General features: G+C 42.9%; 1 protein-coding gene and 1 pseudogene across 9 annotated transcripts in view; both read left to right on the top strand.

Annotated features, from left to right (window-relative positions):
* The window catches only part of Rgs22 (regulator of G-protein signalling 22), a 180065-nt gene that overhangs the window by 3107 nt on the left and 153912 nt on the right, over positions 1 to 23046 (top strand). For all 9 annotated transcript variants that reach the window (XM_011245372.3, XM_011245371.3, XM_011245373.3 and 6 more), the window contains exon 3: positions 15134 to 15196. In XM_011245372.3, coding sequence (XP_011243674.1) covers positions 15134 to 15196 — 63 coding nt within the window. The remainder of the gene's footprint in view (positions 1 to 15133; positions 15197 to 23046) is intronic.
* Gm18889 (predicted gene, 18889) lies at positions 16387 to 17729 on the top strand (annotated as a pseudogene).

Here is a 23046-nt window from a genome sequence, read left to right as displayed (position 1 = left end):
CAAAACCCTTCCCAAACCCAACGTCATGCAGACTGTCGGCACTGGGCAGCTTCCCATGGGGACCAGTTTGTGACCAGATCCTCAGATTCACACGCTCAACCAAGTGTTGGCTGACTACTTAAATGATTAACCTTCCTCAAACATATGCTTGGCTTTGGTTCTCCAATGTGTGTTGGTGTTCTTATCAATAAACGACACATTCTTAGAAAAAGATCCTAGCTACTCTACTATCCAGAGTAAAGCCCAGCCTTTCTGCCTCTCCTGCAGGCAAGTGCTGTCATGTGGCCGGGTCCTGGTGAGAGGCATGAGTAGGAAGGCTGGGCCCTGGGCCCTACTTCTGGAAAGCTGATGTTTCCAGTGGTCGGGTAGCTGACCTTCCATCACAGGCTTGTTCTTGGAAGCTGGGTACTGAGATTCTAAAGTTCGTGTACGTCTAGAAGGGAAGAGTAACCAGTTTTCTTCCTCTCGCTGGGACAATGATGGGGTGCTGGAGCAGAAGCAACCATCTTGGATCCTGAGGAGGCGTCCTAGGATAAGAGAATCATGATCGAAGGGAACCCTGATGGCAGCCTGGACGCTGCTCAGGGTTACACAGGCAAAAAAAACTTTGTATTTCATTTAAGAAGCAGTGTTTTCGGTGTTCCTGTGTTTATAATAATTTTCTTCATATTTTCTCAATCAGTAATCTAAAACTACACTGTTATTATGGATGTCACAAAGGATCTTAACCTTCACACAGGGTCTTCGTTTTCAAAGCATAGAGTAACTCATTTGGAATCAGCCACTTGTCTGCCAGGGACGCTGTGTTTATGTAAATTTCTGCTTTTAGGTGAGAGGCTTATTTTGGGGGCAGGGTCTTGCTTGTATGTGGACCTGGCTAGCTTGGAACTCTATGTAGACTATACTTTCCTTGGCGTGGTATAAAGTAGGCTGATCCTCCTGCCTCTGCCTCATGCATGCTGGGTTACAAGCATGAGTCATTATGCCCAGCTATTTAAACGTTTTATGTATAAAAGTTGAACTTTTTGGTTCTGGGACTCCGCCGAACTTAGGAAATTAGTCTGAACAGGTGAGAGGGTGCACCACAGAACCGGACAGCTTCTGGGACAGGCGGAGCCACAGAGCCACTGAGGCAGCACTCTTTTCAGGCCGCAGACAGCCGGCCACCGTCCCGACCAGAGGACAGGTGTCCGCCTGGCTCAGAAGGCCTCAGCCTCAGGAGCAGCGGGCGCCACCTTGGTTCCCGGACTCCACTGAACTTAGGAACTTTGTCTGTATAGGTGAGAGTGTGCACCACAGAAGCTGAGAGCTTCTGGGACCTGCCAAAGCAACACAGCTTCTGGGAAAGGTCCTGTTTTGGGCCTTCTTCTTCGGTCAGGAGGAGGTCCAAACACAAGATATCTGCGCACCTTCCCTGTAAGAGGAGAGCTTGCCAGCAGAGAGTGCTCTGAGCACTGAAACTCAGAGAAGAGAGTCTGTCTCCCAGGTCTGCTGATAGACGGTAACAGAATCACCAGAAGAACAATCTCTAAACAGAGTCAACTATAACAACTAGCTCCAGAGATTACCAGATGGCGAAAGGTAAACGTAGGAATCTTACTAACAGGAACCAAGACCACTCACCATCATCAGAACCCAGCACTCCCACTTCGCCCAGTCCAGGGCACCCCAACACACCCAAAAACCTAGACCCAGATTTAAAAGCATATCTCATGATGATGGTAGAGGTCATCAAGAAGGACTTTAATAACTCCATTAAAGAAATACAGGAGAACACTGCTAAAGAGTTACAAGTCCTTAAAGAAAAACAGGAAAACACAATCAAACAGGTAGAAGTCCTTACAGAAAAAGAGGAAAACACATCCAAACAGGTGATGGAAATGAACAAAACCATACTAGACCTAAAAAGGGAAGTAGACACAATAAAGAAAACTCAAAGTGAGGCAACACTGGAGATAGAAACCCTAGGAAAGAAATCTGGAACCATAGATTCGAGCATCAGCAACAGAATACAAGAGATGAAAGAGAGAATATCAGGTGCAGAAGATTCCATAGAGAACATCGGCACAACAATCAAAGAAAATGGAAAATGCAAAAAGATCCTAACTCAAAATATCCAGGAAATCCAGGACACAATGAGAAGACCAAACCTACGGATAATAGGGGTGGATGAGAATGAAGATTTTCAACTCAAAGGACCAGCAAATATCTTCAACAAAATTATAGAAGAAAACTTCCCAAATCTAAAGAAAGAGATGCCCATGAACATACAAGAAGCATACAGAACTCCAAATAGACTGGACCAGAAAAGAAATTCCTCCCGACACATAATAATCAGAACAACAAATGCACTAAATAAAGATAGAATACTAAAAGCAGTAAGGGAAAAAGGTCAAGTAACATATAAAGGCAAGCCAATCAGAATTACACCAGATTTTTCACCAGAGACTATGAAAGCCAGAAGAGCCTGGACAGATGTTATACAGACACTAAGAGAACACAAATTCCAGCCAAGGCTACTATACCCAGCCAAACTCTCAATTACCATAGATGGAGAAATCAAAGTATTCCACGACAAAACCAAATTTACACATTACCTTTCCACGAATCCAGCCCTTCAAAGGATAATAAGAGAAAAAAACCAATACAAGGACGGGAACCTCGCCCTAGAAAAAACAAGAAGGTAATCCCTCAACAAACCTAAAAGAAGACAGCCACAAAAACAGAATGCCAACTTTAACAACAAAAATAAGAGGAACCAACAATTACTTTTCCTTAATATCTCTTAATATCAATGGTCTCAACTCCCCAATAAAAAGACATAGACTAACAAACTGGCTATACAAACAAGACCCAACATTTTGCTGCTTACAGGAAACTCATCTCAGAGAAAAAGATAGATACTACCTCAGAATGAAAGGCTGGAAAACAATTTTCCAAGCAAATGGTATGAAGAAACAAGCTGGAGTAGCCATCCTAATATCTGATAAGATTGACTTCCAACCCAAAGTCATCAAAAAAGACAAGGAGGGGCACTTCATTCTCATCAAAGGTAAAATCCTCCAAGAGGAACTATCAATTCTGAATATCTATGCTCCAAATACAAGGGCAGCCACATTCATTAAAGAAACTGTAGTAAAGCTCAAAGCACACATTGCACCTCACACAATAATAGTGGGAGACTTCAACACACCACTTTCACCAATGGACAGATCATGGAAACAGAAACTAAACAGGGACACAGTGAAACTAACAGAAGTTATGAAACAAATGGATCTGACAGATATCTACAGAACATTTTATCCTAAAACAAAAGGATATACCTTCTTCTCAGCACCTCATGGTACCTTCTCCAAAATTGACCACATAATAGGTCACAAAACAGGCCTCAAGAGATACAAAAATATTGAAATTGTCCCATGCATCCTATCAGATCACCATGCACTAAGGCTGATCTTCAATAACAAAATAAATAAAAGAAAGTCAACATTCACGTGGAAACTGAACAACACTCTTCTCAATGATACCTTGGTCAAGGAAGGAATAAAGAAAGAAATTAAGGACTTCTTAGAGTTCAATGAAAATGAGGCCACTTCATACCCAAACTTATGGGACACAATGAAAGCATTTCTAAGAGGAAAACTCATAGCTCTGAGTGCCTCCAAAAAGAAACTAGAGAGAGCACACACTAGCAGTTTGACAACACACCTAAAAGCTCTAGAACAAAAGGAAGCAATTTTGCCCAAGAGGAGTGGACAGCAGGAAATAATCAAACTCAGGGGCGAAATCAACCAAGTGGAAACAAGAAGCACTATTCAAAGAATCAACCAATCAAGGAGCTGGTTCTTTGAGAAAATCAACAAGATAGATAAACCCTTAGCCAGACTCACTAGAGGGCACAGGGAAAGCATTCTAATTAACAAAATCAGAAATGAAAAGGGAGACATAACAACAGATCCTGAAGAAATCCAAAACACCATCAGATCCTTCTACAAAAGGCTATACTCAACAAAACTGGCGAACCTGGATGAAATGGAGAAGTTTCTAGACAGATACCAGGTACCAAAGTTGAATCAAGATCAGGTTAATGATCTAAACAGCCCGATATCCCCCAAAGAAATAGAAGCAGTCATTAATAGTCTCCCAACCAAAAAAAGCCCAGGACCAGATGGGTTTAGTGCAGAGTTCTATCAGACCTTCAAAGAAGATCTAATCCCAGTTCTTCACAAACTATTCCACAAAATAGTAACAGAAGGTACTCTACCCAACTCATTCTATGAAGCCACAATTACTCTGATACCTAAACCACAAAAAGACCCCACAAAGATAGAGAACTTCAGACCAATATCCCTTATGAATCTTGATGCAAAAATCCTCAATAAAGTTCTTGCTAACCAAATCCAAGAACACATCAAAACAATCATCCATCCTGACAAAGTAGGATTCATCCCAGGGATGCAGGGATGGTTCAATATATGGAAATCCATCAACGTAATCCAGTATATAAACAAACTCTAAGACAAAAACCACATGATCATCTCGTTAGATGCTAAGAAAGCATTTGACAAAATCCAACACCCATTCATGATAAAAGTCTTGGAAAGATCAGGAATTCAAGGCCCATACCTAAACATGATAAAAGCAATCTACAGCAAACCAGTAGCCAACATCAAAGTAAATGGTGAGAAGCTTGAAGCAATCCCACTAAAATCAGGGACTAGACAAGGCTGTCCACTCTCTCCCTACCTATTCAACATTGTACTTGAAGTCCTAGCCAGAGCAATTAGACAACAAAAGGAGATCAAAGGGATACAAATTGGAAAGGAAGAAGTCAAAATATCACTTTTTGCAGATGATATGATAGTTTATATACGTGACCCTAAAAATTTCACCAGAGAACTCCTAAGCCTGATAAACAGCTTCAGTGAAGTAGCTGGATATAAAATTAACTCAAACAAGTCAATGGCCTTTCTCTACACAAAGGACAAACAGGCTGAGAAAGAAACTAGGGAAACAACACCCTTCTCAATAGCCACAAATAATATAAAATACCTAGGCGTGACTCTAACTAAGGAAGTGAAAGATCTGTATGACAAGAACTTCATGTCTCTGAAGAAAGAAATTAAAGAAGATCTCAGAAGATGGAAAGATCTCCCATGCTCATGGATTGGCAGGATCAATATAGTAAAAATGGCTATCTTGCCAAAAGCAATCTACAGATTCAATGCAATCCCCATCAAAATTCCAACTCAATTCTTCAATGAATTAGAAAGGGCAATCGGCAGATTCATCTGGAATAACAAAAAACCTAGGATAGCAAAAACTCTTCTCAAGGATAAAAGAACCTCTGGTGGAATCACCATGCCCGACATAAAGCTGTACTACAGAGCAATTGTGATAAAAACTGCATGGTACTGGTATAGCGACAGACAAGTAGACCAATGGAACAGAATTGAAGACCCAGAGATGAACCCACACACCTATGGTCACTTGATTTTTGACAAGGGAGCTAAAACCATCCAGTGGAAAAAAGACAGCATTTTCAACAAATGGTGCTGGCACAACTAGCTGTAGAAGATTGCGAATTGATCCATTACTATCTCCTTGTACTAAGGTCAAATCTAAGTGGATTAAGGAACTCCACATAAAACCAGAGACACTGAAACTTATAGAGGAGAAAGTAGGGAAAAGCCTCGAAGATATGGGTACAGGGGAAAAATTCCTGAATAGAACAGCAATGGCTTGTGCTGTAAGATCGAGAATCGATAAATGGGACCTCATAAAATTGCAAAGCTTCTGCAAGGCAAAAGACAACGTCAATAAGACAAAAAGACCACCAACAGATTGGGAAAGGATCTTTACCTATCCCAAATCGGACAGGGGACTAATATACAATATATATAAAGAACTCAAGAAGGTAGACTCCATAAAATCAAATAACCCCATTAAAAAATGGGGCTCAGAACTGAACAAAGATTTCTCACCCGAGGAATACCGAATGGCAGAGAAGCACCTGAAAAAATGTTCAACATCCTTAATCATCAGGGAAATGCAAATCAAAACAACCCTGAGATTCCACCTCACACCAGTCAGAATGGCTAAGATCAAAAATTCAGGTGACAGCAGATGCTGGAGAGGATGTGGAGAAAGAGGAACGCTCCTCCATTGATGGTGGGATTGCAAGCTTGTACAACCACTCTGGAAATCAGTCTGGCGGTTCCTCAGAAAATTGGACATAGTACTACCGGAAGATCCAGCAATACCTCTTCTGGGCATATATCCAGAAGATGCCCCAACCGGTAAGAAGGACACATGCTCCACTATGTTCATAGCAGCCTTATTTATAATAGCCAGAAGCTGGAAAGAACCCAGATGCCCCTCAACAGAGGAATGGATACAGAAAATGTGGTACATTTACACAATGGAGTACTACTCAGCTATTAAAAAGAATGAATTTATGAAATTCCTAGCCAAATGGATGGACCTGGAGGGCATCATCCTGAGTGAGGTAACCCAATCACAAAGGAACTCTTACAATATGTACTCACTGGTAAGTGGATATTAGCCCAGAAACTTAGGATACAGAAGATATAAGATCCAATTTGCTAAACACATTAAACTCAAGAGAACGAAGACCAAAGTGTGGACACTGCCCCTTCTTAGAATAGGAAACAAAACACCCATGGAAGGAGTTACAGAGACAAAATTTGGAAGTGTGACGAAAGGATGGACCATCTAGTGATTGCCATATCCAGAGATCCATCCCATGATCAGCTTCCAAACGCTGACACCATTGCATACACTAGCAAGATTTTGCTGAAAGGACCCAGATACAGCTGTCTCTTGTGAGACTATGCCAGGGCCTAGCAAACACAGAAGTGGATGCTCACAGTCAGCTATTGAATGGGTCACACGGCCCCCAATGGAGGAACTAGAGAAAGCACCCAAGGAACTAAAGGGAACTGCAACCCTATAGGTGGAACAACAATATGAACTAAGCAGTACCCCGGAGCTCTTGTCTCTAGCTGCATATGTATCAAAAGATGGCCTAGTCGGTCATCACTGCAAAGAGAGGCCCATTGGACTTGCAAACTTTATATGCCCCAGTACAGGGGAACGCCAGGGCCAAAAAGGGGGAGTGGGTGGGTAGGGGAGTGGGGGGGTGGGTATGGGGGACTTTTGGTATAGCATTGGAAATGTAAATGAGCTAAATACCTAATAAAAAATGGGAAAAAAAGTTACAACACATAAAAAAAAAAGTTGAACTTTCTTAAAAATCTGTAGGCCAGACATGTCTCAGCATACCTTTATGTCCCCAAACACAGTGTATAGAGCGTGTCACTTAGGTGATGAGTTTGGTTCAGTGGACCATTTTCATTTATTTATTTACTTTTTGAGTTGGCGCATCAGGTAGTCTAGGCTGGCCTCTGACTCTGTCAGTGAGGATGCCCTCGAGCTCCTTCCTCTAGCTCTTGACGCCACATGCTGAGGTTACAGTATAGGTGTGTGCCCTGTGCTTGGCTCAGCATCTCTATGTGTTTGGTTGGTTACAGTATAGGTATGTGGCCCCATGCCTGGCTTATCTCTATGTGTTTGCTTGAGCTTTGGTACAAAATGTTAATATATTTTTATGTTCTTAGTGGAGTATGCTTTTTATTTATGTAAATGATTCAAAAGGCATGAGTTCAGATCATCTTATGACACACTGGGATTTATTACATGCAATATATACGAGTCCACTTACTCCTGTTATTTTTTACCAATAGAACAGTGCATTAAAGATTTGAGTACCCAAGTTTTAAATCCTAATTACTTTCTTCTTGTGTACCTTAAAAGTAGTTTGTCTGTAATAGGAAAACCCAGTCTCAACAATATGGTGGCCTAACTGAGACCTGCATAATGACAACCAGCTGACATGCCAACATGAACGGGGGTGGGGGGGGTGGAGGGGGATGTCACAAGGTGCCTAGATGAAGAGGTACAAGCAATCAGTGACTGCTGAGAGGCAGGGAAGAGAGGGTCAGTCTCCTCCAGGGATAAGGCCCTGGTAGGTTATCCAGTCCCAAATGGCCAACCCTAAGCACATATATATGAGCAACACAAACGGACTCAGTAGGTAGAAGGAAATTAGAAATGATGTAAAAAGGCATTATATGTAGGAAGTCCTAAAAAATGTACACGTAAAAAGGGACTTTAGCTCCAAACAGTATTTATAGCATTTAATTATGAAAATTGGTGTTTGTTCTCAACTAAGACTTAGCTTTCTCAGATTCATTCTGTTATCTTTATAGCTTGAATGTCATAATAGTAAACAAGGAGATTTCTTAAGTATAAAAATATCATCTCTATCTAAAAGCAATGTATCAAAACCCAATAACTCTGTCTCCGGGAAGATGACTATGTGATTTCCTGACTAATCACTGTGTTTATTTTACAATGGAACATGGTGGCTGAGCAACTCCAAACATGCTCAGCTTGGTAACAGGTATCCTCACGTGCAAACCATGGGGGTGGGGAGTGGGGGTGCGGGGTGGGGGTGGGGGTGGGGGTTGGAGCAGAGCAACTGGTTAGATGCAGGAATCTCGGGTCCCATCTCCCTTCATTCCTCCTTCCCTGGAGCCTGTACAGTTAGGAGCCAGAGCACTAGGGGAAACTGAGGCAGATCCCAGAAAGCTAATTTATCCCAGTGGAGGCCAATTTTCTAATTTTCTAATCCTTTTTGAAACTGCAGAAACTGTTAGATGTTCCATAAACAAGGTAGCCAATGGCTGTAGTGTGTGCCGCGGACACATGCTATCAGTCACAAGTTCTGAAGGTAGCGCCCCTTGTGGCTGGAGAGAGAACTGTGCTGCTTAGTTTTTTCTTAGTTTTGCCAATTTGACACAAGCTGAAGTCATCTGGGAAGAGGGAGCCTTGGTTGAGAAGTGTCCACATCAGATTAGCCTGTAGGCATGGCTGTGAGGTAGTTTCCTCATCAATAACTGTTGTGGAAGGGCCTAGCCCAGTGTGGGTGGTGTCCCTGGGTGCAGGTGGTTCTGGAGTGGATGACAAAGCAAATTGAGCAGGCCAGGAGGAGCAAGCCAGTCAGCAGTATTCGTCTCCAGCCTTTGCTTCAGCTCTTACCTCCTAGGCTCCTGGCTGGAGTCCCTGCCCTGACTGCCCTCCATGATGGGCCTGGGAGCTGTAAGCTGAAATAAAACCTTTCCTTCCGAAGCTGGTTGTGATCAGCATTTTATCACAGCAATAAAAAGCAAACAGACACTAACTTTTCCAGGGAAACAGAAAGAGCAGTTACAAGTGTGTTAATTGTGCAGTTAAGTTTTAGAGACACTATTTTGCATTATGCTATGGATAGGTATGGCTCCCATAGTCTCATGTGTTTGGCCAATCCTATTGTGACCAGGGAGTGAAATGTGGTAGTTTGAATATGCTTGTCACAGGGAGTGTCACTTTTAGCAGGTACAGCCTTATGGAGTAGGTGTGGCCTTGTTGGAGGAAATGAGTCATTGTAGGCGTGTGCTTGGAGACCCTCCTCCTAGCTCCCTAGAAGATGTCTTCTCCTGGCTGGATTTTGAACAAGATGTAGAAATCTCAGCTCTGTCTCTAGCAACATGCCTGCCTGGATGCTGAGATGTATCCTGTCACGATGATAATGGACTGAAAATGTAAAGCCATCCGAAATTCAATGTTGTCCCTTAAAAAAAAAAAAAAGATTTAGAGACACTACCACATCCCCCATGTGGACAAGGGGAGAAAATGAGAACCACAATCTCTTTTAAATTAGAATTGGAAGGACTTTTATACAGGGAGAGAGTCTTGGGTGTCAGGGTTTGATAGATTAAAATCTACTGGCTGAGATGTGAGATTAGAGTTAAATAATAGTGGGGAGGAAGGAATTGTACTGAGGACCAGTGAGATGCTCAGCAGGGGCTTGCCTCTAAGACTTGACAACATGCATTTGATCCCTAGAACTGTAAGACTCTGGGGAGCCTTAGTTTACCAGGGATCCCCTGAGTGAACCACGTGGAGCCAGGATCAATGCAAAAAGCAAGAGGAATTTATTGTTCCAGTGCACTGGGGTCATCCCAGAGCTGAAGGAGAGGCGGCGACCCCCAGCACCAGTTCAGCGAGTTTTTATATGGTTTCCAAGGGCAGAGCAGAGCATCAACAACTAGGCGCAATATGATTGACAGAACAGTGCACCCTTTAAGCTGATTGGTCTTTAGGGAAAGAGGTGACAAGGGCTTACCCTAGTCAAGGTGAGCAACAGTTCGTCCTGTGGAATGTGTCCCCACCCTCAGGTCAGTTCCTGCCCTGTGGTCTGAGGCATGTTAATTGGCCTCTCCCCTCCGGAGGGCAAGTGTTTCATGACCTTCCCAAAGTTCCTGAGCTGACCTTTTCAGAACCCACACTAGAACTAACGCCTGAGGGTAAAAGCTGTCCTCTGACCTACACACTACGCAAAACCAGAAAGAGTTGTGTTGAGTGCTGCTTCGAGAAAGCAACCCAATTGATTGATGGCTTCCAGCAGCAGCAGCAGCAGCTGCAGCCGCCGCCACCAACGCTGCCCTCGCTGGCACGCATGCGCAGACTACCTACTCCACTCCTGTGAGAAACTGAGACGTCTACACTGAAGGTGAACCGGCTGACTGAACTCTCACTGGAGGCAAGTCTGTAGAAAGCTGGAAGCCAGGTTTCAAGAGTAGTGAGCGCTAACGGAGGCCCTCCCTTCCATCATCAGGGCGCTGAGGTTGCACCAGTGGATGCATCTGTGGATGACGCAATGGTGAAACAGAATTCAATTGTTGTTGTTGTTGTTCCTTTAACGATCAACAGATTTGGAAGATAACGACCTGAATTAGGAAATTTAATTAATTTAAAAATTTCCAAATAATTGGATTGTGGAAATTTAATGAGAAAAGCAGAAGCTACTAAACCAGATTAAAGACTAGGTTTTTTCTTTTTTTTTTTTTTTTTTTTTCCTTACATAATTCAAGGGCTCTGGAAGTAAATAGCTTTTGGGTCTTCATTGGTTTAGGGCCAGAGACACAACTTCGTGGAAGAATTCTTCCTCCCAGCACAAGATTCTGTGTTCAATCCCAGGAAAACATGCACGCACATGCAGCACTTGCCTAGCTTCTCTGGTTTACACAGTGACCGGGTTAATGTGGTGGGAAGTGAACTCATTTCCTGCTGAGAGGCCAGAGCAGCCATGCACATGTCATGGCTGCTCCAAATCAACAGTACTCAATAGCAATGCAAGCAAGATACAGCTTCCGGAAAGAAATGCTGATTTGATGCATTTAAATAATTCTTTTAAATTTCTATGACTGTCTCTGTGCCACAGTACCTCTTCACCATGGAGTAAAGGCGGGACACCAGTGTCCCCCAGATACTCAGTCCCCAACAAGAGCTGCTCAGCATCCAAGAGGAGACACTTAGGAATGTTATGTCAACTTGTAGACATGTTTATAACTGGAGAGTTTACCAACGAGAGCTGAGACCGCACTGGATGATCTTTGTTTTCTTTCCTTTAATCATCAACAGATTGCTGGGTATTTGGAAGATACCAACTCACTCATCGTGAATTTCAGGAAAAGTTCATGTCTGAAATGGAATATGAAAACGAAAACAAAGCAGGTGTTTTATCACACACTGTGACAGACTCTGAACTGGAAGCACTTAGGGCAGTGGTTCTCAACCTGTGGCCCAAGACCCCTTTGGGGGTTGAATAACCCATTTATAGGGGTCCCTTAAGACCATTGGGAAAAAGATATTCATATTACAGCTTGTTAACAGTAGCAAAATTCAGTTATGAAACAGCAACAAAAAAGGTTGAGGGTCACCTCAGTTATGAAATAGCAACAAAAGTAATTTTAAGGTGGGGGTCAGCACACCCTGAGAAACTGCATTGAAGGGTTGCAGCATCAGTGGGGTCAGCACACCCTGAGAAACTGCATTGAAGGGCTGTAGCATTAGGAAGGCTGAGAACCACTGAGCTGGAGTGAATTTGTGAGTCTGAGGATTATCTAAGAGCTGCTGGTTCACCAGGGGTCTACTCAATGCATAAAGCTAAGTTTAAATCAGCTAACCATACAAATGAAATGCATATTTTTAAAAAGTAAGAAATTGTATACCCTACGGCTGTTATTATATTTATTTATATAATATAGTTTTATTAATTTGTAAAATTAATATAAAATATACACTTTCCCATTCATGGATTCATGATCCTGTGGCTTAGTATTATAAAATTTTGTTACTTTAAAGATTACTTACAGAATTTAATAAAATAGATTTAATCTGAAAGACATAGTTGTTTTAAAGTATCATTTCATTTTGGATTTACCAATTCCACCCAGGTTTGGCTACTCTGATTGTAACACAAATGCCTTCTACCTGAGTGACACTAAAGATTATTGATTGAGTTAGGGTGTGTTTACTAAGAGTTAACTTGATACTTTACTGAATAAGTTCAGAAGCATGATAATCTGAATTGTTGTTTTTCTGGCTAGCATTTTGTCAGCTTGACATAGCTAGAGTTATCTCAGGAGAAGCAACCTCAATTGGGAAGATACCAGCATCAGACTGGCCTGTAAGCTAGCCTGCAGGACATGGCCCCACTGATGATTGATGAGGGAGGGCCCAGCTAACTGTTTGTGGGCCATCCCTGGGCTGGGGGTCGATCTGCTGCTGGTGGGTGCTATAAGAGAGCAGGCTGAGCAAGCCATGGGAAACAAGCCAGTAAGCAGCAGGGCTAGGGAGGTGATGCATGTGTGACCCCATGGCTTGTCTGTTTTAATCACTTGGGGTCTGTCATAGTCAGGGTTTCTATTCCTGCACTAACATCAAGACCAAGAAGCAAGTTGGGGAGGAAAGGGTTTATTCAATTCAGCTTACACTTCCAAGTTGCTATTCATCACCAAAGGAAGTCAGGACTGGAACTCAAGCAGGTCAGGAAGCAGGAGCTGATACAGAGGCCATGGAGGGATGTTCCTTACTGGCTTGCTTCCCCTGGCTCACCTTATAGAACCCAAGACTACCAGCCTAGGGATGGCACCACCCACAATGGGCCCTCCCCTCTTGATCAGTAATTGAGAAAATGTCTTACAGCTGGATCTCATGGAGGCATTTCCTCAAGGGAGGCTCCTTTCTCTGTGATAACTCCAGCTTGTGACAAGTTGACACACAAAACCAACCAATACAGAGCCTTAGCAGACTAAACCCTGTGTTGATTAGTTGAGATTTCTAACATATTTCTTGATATGCATCTTGAATCTTGAAGCTAGAGCTATTTATAATTTTCTTCAGACTCTGCAGTTACCTAAAGTTACCAAAACAAATCCTCCTCCTCCTCCTCCTCCTCCTCCTCCTCCTCCTCCTCCTCCTCCTCCTCCTCCTCCTCCTCCTCCTCCTCCTCCTCTTCTTCTTCTTCTTCTTCTTCTTCTTCTTCTTCTTCTTCTTCTTCTTCTTCTTCTTCTTCTTCTTCTTCTTCTTCTTCTTCCCCCTTCTTCTTCTTCCCCCTTCTTCTTCTTCCCCCTTCTTCTTCTTCTTCTTCTTCTTCTTCTTCTTCTTCTTCTTCTTCTTCTTCTTCTTCTTCTTCTTCTTCTTCTTCCCCTCCTTCCTCTCTTCCCCTCCTCCTCTCCTCCTCCTTGGGCAGATCTCTTTGCTGATTAGGCTCAGTGGGCTGGCTGGCGAGCCCATCTCTGTCCCCAGACTTGGTTTTACAAGTGCACACTACCACACCCAGCTTCCTGTGTGAGTGCTGGGGAATGAAGTCAAATCTGAGGAATGCTTGCCCAGCAAGCCCTTTACCAACTGAGCTATCTCTCCAGCCACTACTTCACTAATTTTTAAAAATTGGCTAGTAATAAAAAGAAAATTATCAGCCATATGGAAATAATAGCATTGTGTCATGTTTCAACCTTCGTGTTAGATTTGCAAAATTGAAATATAATTATGAATAATAAAATAACCACATGTACTGTTGAGCTGAGTGTGCCCTGATGTGCTCTTGACACAATGGAAACACTGACTAATAGAGTGAGGTGTTTGATGATCGTGAGAGCAGTTTTGTTCTTGGCAGTGGTGGTTTGATTTTGCCAACTTTAAAAGTGGCTCTGTTGGTGGATGAAATAGTTACAGAAAAAAATGTATATGATCTGTGCTCAGAATATATGCATCAGCAAAAGAGTCTGTGTTCGAAATCAAGCAGGATCCTGATCCTGAAAACGGAATCCCAGGCTTACAGACAAGAAATTGGGCTGGAGAGATGGCTCAGCTGTTAGGAGCACTGACTGCTCTTCCAGAGGTCCTGAGTTCAATTCACAGTAACCACATGGTGGCTCACAGTCATCTGTAATGAGATCTGATGCCCTCTTCTGGTGTGTTTGAAGAGAGTGACAGTGTACTTACATACATAAAAATAAATAATAGAGTTAAAAAAAAAGAAATTGAATACTATGTTTTGCTTGTCATTTAAATTGAGCAGTGAAGAATTTCACATGTTTAATTTCGTCTTAACTCATAATACTTGTTGTTATCTTAACAAGTCTTCCTTTTTTACTTTAAATTATTATTATTTGTGTGTGTATGTGCGCTTGTGTACACACCATGGAAGTTGGAGGACAGCTCCGTGAAGTCTCGTTATGGGGATGGCATCCAGGCCCTCAGGTTTCCATCTTGATTACCTTCTGCTTCTTTTCTCTGACGTGCATATTTTGAAGTCTGGGAAATGTGCGTGGAACATTAGTTTGTATTTATTCATACTCTGCTTCCATGCTGTGCTCCTTGCTTCATGTCCCACTAGCTGCAGTGGCAAGGCCTTCTGAGAGAATATTGCAGTCTAGTTTCCTTTCTGGTGAGGGTGGCAGTGTGGTTGAGGCAAGGTCTCAGGTCGTCCAGTTTACTTTGAACTCCCTCCATAGCTGGGACTGGCCTTGAACTCTCAATCCTGTGCCTCCTGAGTGCTCAGCTCATGTTGTAGTCCATTTTCCTGTCCCTCCCAGGGACTGTGTTAGCTTTATAGTGAGACTTCAGAGTGTAACTGACTTAAAAGGCCTCAGAGATCTAAGTCATAGTAATACAGATGTGCTTCAAAACATGGCCATAATATGTTTTTGTGTTTTCGCAGGAAAATTATTTGGCAACAGACAACTTCCTTGTGGATTACTTTAATGAGTTCTTAAGTCTTCCTGTGAGTACATGATGATGTTCTATTGGATATATTATTAAAGTATTTAAACATTATTAGTATGTGTGCATATGTGCATGTACCTGTGTGAGTGCATGCGTACATGCCACCATGCAGGAGTGTGTGTGCTCACACCACAGTGCAAACGTGGGGACATCAGAGGACAACGCTGGGAAGGTCTCTCTTTCGCCTTATGTGGAGCCTGGTGGAGCTCAAGTTGTCAGGCAGCAGCAGCCTCTTTACCCATGAACCCACCTCACCAGCCCTGAAACAAAATGGTTTAGCCACTGGACTATTTATTGGACATATTTATTAAATATAATATTTTCTTAGCCCAACTAAAGGGCTGGGTGAGGTGGCACATGCCTTTAATGATAGCATTCAGGAGGCAGAGACAGGTAGATCTCTATGAGTGTGAAGCCAGCCTGGCCTACAAGGAAAGTCCCTGGCCAGCCAGAGTGAGATCTGGTCTCAAATCAAAATGATAAAAATGAAGATCAATGAAAGTAAACTGTGAATGTGTGGTTTAATCACACGTCTAACACCTCTAATCCCAGCACTTTGAAGCGTGAGGCAGGAGAATTGACATAATTAAATGCCAGCTTGGGCTATAGAATGAGACCCTGGCCAAAGGGGAAAAAAAAAGGAAGGAAGATAAGATGAAAAAAATAAATAAAACTAAAGATCAATTAAGAAAATGTGCTCCATTTGTCTCTCTTTATAGTTACATATTTGGGTTTGAATCCTACTTAGAAATATTTTTCCTGAAAAAAGCTGGTGCTTCTCTGACTAGCAAAATGTGTCTGTACAAAGCCCTGGCCAGCTGCATTTGGCAGCATACTAGACTTCCAGAGGCTGATAAGTGCAATAGCAAAGTCTCAGGAAGATTTTGTGTTTTTTTCTTAACTCTAGGCTATTATTGTTGTCCTCTTGGGAAGATATTAAAGTAGAATTTGTATTTAAGGCAACTAGAGTTTGTATTCATAGTAAATAAGACTTGGGACACATAGCTGGATGCCAGTTAATAGAATTTCCGTTCACTAGCCGTGGTTTACCGAGTAGGTATTAGGAGATTTGAGAAGCATAAGGTGAGAGTTCCTGAAATGTTTTATGAGGTAAAGCTGTCAGGGAATGGCTGTTCAAAGGAAGTTAGCTAAGGAAGTTTCTCAGCAAAGTTCATAAAAGCACAAAAACATTTTGTGAGGAGATGGAGAGCGAATGGTCGTGGGGTTCCTTGCTGTTGTAGCTCCGGCGTCTCGACATAGACTTGCAGTAGGAGAGGCGGTCTCTTCTCTCTCTCCTTCCTCTTTTCAGCTTTGTGAGAAACCTCATCATCAAAGGAGACGGCCAGCAATGTTACCAACGAGACAGATCCATAAATTCTCGTGTATTCATTGGGAATCGCAGTACTCTGGTGGCCAAGAAGTCTGATATGGAGGCCATCTTTTCAAAGTATGGCAAAACTATGGGGTTGCTCTGTACATAAAGGCTTTGCCTTTGTCCAGTATGTTAATGAAAGAGATGCCCGAGCTGCTGTAGCTGGAGAGGATGGCCGAATGATCGATCGCTGGCCAGGTTTTAGATATTAACCTGGCTGCAGAGCCAAAAGTGAACTGAGGAAAAGCAGGTGTGAAATGATCTGCAGCAGAGATGTACGGTTCCTCATTTGACTTGGACCATGCCTTTCATTCAACGGGATTATTATGACAGGATGTACAGTTACCCAGCACGTGTTCTTCCTCCTCCTCCTCCTCCTCCTCCTCCTCCTATTGCTTGAGCTGTGGTGCCTTCCACACTGCAGTGTGTTTTGGGGAACACCTCATGAAGGGGCAAAAGTAGATTCAATTCGAAGAGTGGACCATGGGGATCTTCTTCCAAGTCTGGAAAGTTGAAAGGTGATGACCTTCAGGCCATTAAAAAGGAGCTGACTCAGATAAAACAAAAAGTGGATTCTCTTCTGGAAAGCCTGGAAAAAACTGAAAAAGAACAAAGCAAGCAAGCAGGCTTGTCCTTCTCGTCCCCGGTAGAGATGAAGAGTGAAAAGTTTGAAGAAGAGCAGAGCAGCGCCTCTGTGAAGAAAGACGGCACTGATGGGAAGATGGAGTCGGAGGCAGGTGCAGGTGACTCTGCTGAGGAGGGTGACCTACTGGATGATGACGATGATGAAGATTAGGGGCAGGGGGAGGAGCATGACCAGCTGGAGGTGAAGGATGATGAAAAAGAGCCTGAGGAAGGAGATGACAGAGACAGCGACAGTGGGGAGGACGACTCTTAAACACATAGTGGAGCTTAGAAATCTTATCCCATTAGTCATTTACCTAGGCGCTTGTGAGAGATGAAAGTAACCCCACATCACCTCCCCTGGAATCTTCTGCAGGTTCTCACTGCTGTCCCGCCTTATCCTTGCTGTGTCCATTACTTCATGATTGCCCTGCGCCTAGTTACATTTTCACTTTCTTTGATGCTCCTTAGTACTTTTGTTACGTCTTACCCTGTAAGGTTTGCTTTAATTTTGATACCTCTTTGACTTAACAATAAGAAGTTGTATGGTTTTTTTTTTTTATCAACTCTCCAAAATAATCTCTTGTTATGCAGGGAGTACAGTTCTTCCCATTCATGATTTTAGTAGTTGCTTCCTTAACTGCAGAGGCATTTCGTTTACTTGTAACCCTGAGAGCAGCTTTGCATTAGAGGTGTGTGTTTTCCCTCACAGGAGTGGGACTGTTAGAACACGAACGTAACAATGCATTTTTGTGAATGGGAGTTGGCATGTCAAGTGCATCTTACAGGAAAATAGTGTAATAGTCTTTATTTATTTATTTATTTATTTATTTTGGTTTTTCGAGAAAGGGTTTCTCTGTATAGCCCTGGTTATCCTGGATCTCACTCTGTAGACCAGGCTGGCCTCGAACTCAGAAATCCACCTGCCTCTGCTCCCCAAGTGCTGGGATTAAAGGCATGCACCACCACTGCCCGGCATGTAATAGTCTTAATATTTATTTCCTAAAGTTATACCATGGGTTATTTTTGTGAACAGCCTGATGTTTGGGATCTTTTTTCTAAAAAAATAAATAGTTCCTTATTAAACCAGGGGGAAAAAAGCACAAAAACTTCTTTTATTAACTTCATTTTAACAAGGGAAGGGCTGGGCACACAGCTCAGTGATAGAGTGCTCACCCAGCCCATGCAAACCCCTGGATCGGATCCAGCACCACAGTAACCAGGCGCGGTAGTGGTGGTGATGGTGGTGGTACATGCCTGTAATGCCAGCATCTGGGAAGTGGGATCAGGAGCATCCGAAGTTCAAACTCATCCTTAGCTGAATGAGACCCTGTCTCAAAAAGACCAAACAAGCAAACAATTTTTTAACTAGGAAAAATTTGGAACATAGAGAAGACACAAATAATTATGAACAGTGGACCATAAACTGTTGCCAGCACTAAGGCCTAGCTGCTCATCTTGTCTTTTAAGGGAGAGGGTCTGAACGTCATGTTCTTTGGAGATCTGTACCAATGACCTCCCCATGTGAGAGTGTTTGTTTTGTGAAGTCTTCTTCTCTCAAAGTAGTTTTGTGCTCTTTTATTGGTTTGATACAACTAGGGACAGTGGAAGCAACAGGAAAGCCAGACCGAGCTGCCCAGACATCTTTTCCCTTTCCAGAAACAGAGCAGGCAGCCCTGGCCATTCCCACGGGATCTTCAAGCCTATTCTCCTTGGCTCTCTTTCCAACTCCCACCATCGGCTCCTGTTATATAACCTCCAGTAGCAACACAAATTTGCCAGAATTTTGCTTTTCCAGATTATTTCATCTTTCCATGACCTCAGGCTCTTCAAATCTCCGTTCTTCCCAAAGAAGCATACTTTGTAAAACTTAAGAAAGTTTGATGTACGCTTGCCTAGTATATACAGTACATAGTAAGTTCAGGGCCTCTGGGACGCAGGAGACTGCGCCTTAAGAGGAAAGGAGGCATGACAAAGCATAAGGGTGCAGCTCAGTGGTGCAGTGCTTGCCTAGCGTGCTCACGGCCCCAGGTTCAATTCCCAGTATCTCACAGGTCCCCAACCCCCAGCCAAACAACAACAACAACCAACTTTAAACCTTAAATTTTATTTTCTCAGCATTTATATCTTGGTGCTTCTTTGCTTCAGGAAGAAAAAGAGTTCCCTACTGTATCCAGAAAGTCTGTATTAAGCCAGAGAAGTCAGCATAAAAGTAACAGAAATCTAAAGCTCATGCCTGTAATCCCAGCCTCTTGGAAGGTGAGGCAGGAAGATTGTCGTAAATTTGAGGCCATCCTCAGCTACATAGTTTCAGACTGCTTTAAAAAAAAAAAAGGAGAAGATAATTTATAAAATTTATGGAAAAATTCAGCCAGTCCTGACATACAGTCAAAATCAACATCTGCAGTTTGTGTGTTCTCTTTCAAGCCTTAGGTCGAATAGCAGCATGGAATCTCTGGTCTACCCATCCCGTGCCTTCTTTCTTTTTAAGGAGTGGTCTCCTTGTCCCAGGCAGGTCCTGAACTTACTATGTACCTCTGTATGCTGGGCAAGTTCTACACCAAACTTCCACCCCCTAGTGTGTGCTGGTGAGTGCATGTGTATTCATGCATCTTTCTAATTCCTTCAGCCTTCCACCCCCAAATCTTCATTTCTTTAGCTCTGTTTGCATCTTTTGTACCATGTAGTCAACCTGTCAATTGCCAGTTCTTCACACTACAATAGGAAAGAGCTGTCACAGATTTACAAAGAGAATTTGAAGGCAGGAAGAAGAAGGAATGGTGGATTCTCAAAGCAAGGGACGCTCTGGCAGAGTTCTAGATCATTAGTGATGCTTGGTTTCTGAGCACTTAGATAAGAATCAGAAGCCAACATGTACCAGGAGAAAGTGCTTCAAGCCAAGCTCTCTCCTTTTGGATCAGGTACTGGTATTTTAGGCACCTGCAAATATTGTGTATTATGGTTTCAATACAGTTTTATAAAAATAACAAATTCAGCCATGTTTCTTCCAACGCTGCTTCAGACAAGCTCATGCTTTCCCATTCCACAAGGATTAAAACCCATCTTCCCACCTCCTGCTCTTTGTTTCCTCTCCTTTTCATCCTAGGACTGTTCCAGCTTAACCGGTCTTCCTGTGTTTCTTAAAGATGAATATGCCAAGGGCGCCAGCTGGTTTTTTTTTATAAATAATTTTTTAATTGGATATTTTATTTGTTTACATTTCAAATGTTATCCACTTTGCTGGATCCCCCTCTTCAAACTCCCTATCCCATCCCCCCTACCCTGTTTTTATGATGGTGCTCCACCGACCTCCACTCCTGCCTCACTGCCCTAGCATTCCTCTACACTGGGGCATAAGCCTTCACAGGACCCCTCCCATGATGCCAGATAAAGCCCCTTCAGATCCTTTAGTCTGTCCCCTAACTCCTCCGTTGGGGTCCCTGTGCTCAGTCTGATGGTGGACTGTGAGCATTCACATCTGTATTGGTCAGGATCTGGCAGAGCCTCTCATGAGACAGCTGTATCAGGCTCCTGTCAGTAAGCACTTCTTGGCATCAGCAATAACGTCTGGGTTTGGTGTTTGCATGTGGGATGGATCCCCAGGTTGGGCAGTCTCTGGAAGGCCTTTCCTTCAGTCTCTGTTCTGCTCTTTGTCCCTGTATTTCCTTTAGACAGGAGCAATTCTGGGTTAAAATTTTGGAGATGGGTGGGTGGCCCCATCTCTCAGCGTGGATGGACATGGTCTTGCCAGGTTCTTTCTCCCCTTTGTGGGGTATTTCAGCTAATGTCTGGGGTCCTGGGAGGCTCTTGCTTTCCTGGCATCTGGGACTTTCTGGTTGCTGCCCCCTGTTCTCCATCCCCCATTGCTACACACCTCTGTTCAATTTCCTGATCCTCTGTACAGCTCCTCCATCTCCCCCCAAACCTAATTCTGTCTCTCTTTCTTCCCTTCTCCTCTCTTCCTCCCAAGTCCCTCCCACCCTGATTATTTTGTTCCCCCTTCTAAGTAGTACTGAAGCATCTACTCTTTGGTCTTTCTTCCTCTTCCTTGTCCATGAGTTGTATCATGGATATTCCACGCTCTTTGCCTAATATCCACTTATCAGTGAGTACATATAATGTGTGTTCTTTTGTGACTGAGTTACCTCACTCAGGATGATATTTTCTAGATCCATCCATTTGCCTGTGAATTTCATGAAGTCATTGTTTTTAATAGCTGAGTAGTATTCCATTGTGTAAGTGTATCACATTTTCTGTATTCATTCCTCTGTCGAGGGACATCTGGGTTCTTTCCAGCTTCTGGCTATTATAAGTAAGGCTGCTATGAACATAGGGGAGCATGTATCCTTTTTATATGTTGGAGCATCTTTTGGGTATATGGCCAGGAGTGGTATAGCTAGGTCCTCAAGTAGTACTATGTCCAATTTTCTGAGGAACTGCCAAACTGATTCATTCCCAGAGTGGTTGTACCAGCTTGCGATCCCACCAGCAATGGAGGAGTGTTCCTCTTTCTCCACATCCTCACCAGCATCTGCTGTCACCTGAGTTTTTGATCTTAGCCATTCTGACTGGTGTGAGGTCGAGTCTCAGGGTTGTTTTGATTTGCATTTCCCTGATGACTAAAGATGTTGAACATTTCTTTAGGTGCTTCTAGGCCATTCGAGTTTCCTCAGTTGAGAATTCTGTTTCTGTTTAGCTCTGTTTCCAATTTTTTATTTATTTTTTGATAATGTTATTTGGTTCTCTGGAGTCTTCAGTCTGTTAGTCTATGTCTTTTTATTGGGGAATCGAGTCCATTGATGTTAAGAGATATTAAGGAATAGTGATTGTTGCTTCCTGTTATTTTTGATGTTATTTTTATGTTTGGGTGGCTATCTTCATTTGGGTTTGTTGAAAGAAGATTACTTTCTTGCTTCTTCTAGGGTGTAGTTTCCTTCCTTGTATCAGAGTTTTCCATCTATTATCCTTTATAGGGTTGATTCTTAATAGCCCACAGGCTGAACGGCACTTTCCTTTAGTGTGGAATTCACAACCTTTCAAGTGTGGCCTCAATTTAAGCTTTCTGCCCACACTACCTTCACAGGACTTGTATGGCACTGTCTTCCTGCCTTCTCCGTTCTTTAACCCACCAAGTCACATGAGCTGAACCTCCTGTGTTCTGCTCTCTCTCTGTAATGACTAGGAAGGAGTGCACTGGAGCTGTTGTTGGTCTGGCCTCTCCCCTCATTACCCCTGTGGTTTTAGAAATGCTGTAACCTTTTATTTATGCTTAACTTTAGTATTTCTTTCTCTGAAAAACAAAGAGTGCATCTTTTAAGATCACTGCAGAGTGAGGTATTGCATGTGATATATTAAAAGTTCATTTTTACTTTAACCTCACAGCCTCATCTTCCATCCCTGAGGTATAGGCAGCAATCTCTTCAGCTGAATTGGTGGGTCTGTGTCAGAATGAAGGGTATTCTCTCATACCACTCACATCTCTCACTGATTTTTGCCTTTTTTTTCTTTTAAAGATCTATTTATTTATTTTATGTATGTGAGCACACTGTTGCTGTCTTCAGACACACCAGAAGAAGGCATCAGATCCCATTGCAGATGGTTGTGAGCCACCATGTGGTTGCTGGGAATTGAACTCAAGACCTCTGGAAGATCAGTCAGTGCTCTTAACTGCTGAGCCTAAGAGAAGCAGTCTTTTTCCAGTTTAGGGTCACTCCACTGGTAAATGGCAGGGTCCACCCAAGGCCACATGGCCCAGAAAGCCTTGCTGTAGGACTAGTGAGGGAAGAGAAACAGATCATTTAGATAGTCGTTGCCTGTGCTTACCCTAATACATTAAATGAAGTAAAAAAAGC

Source organism: Mus musculus, chromosome 15 (genome assembly GCF_000001635.26).
Source record: "Mus musculus strain C57BL/6J chromosome 15, GRCm38.p6 C57BL/6J".
Taxonomy (NCBI): domain Eukaryota; kingdom Metazoa; phylum Chordata; class Mammalia; order Rodentia; family Muridae; genus Mus; species Mus musculus.
Note: the sequence above shows the minus strand (reverse complement) of the source record. Positions and strands in the feature narration are given on the sequence as shown.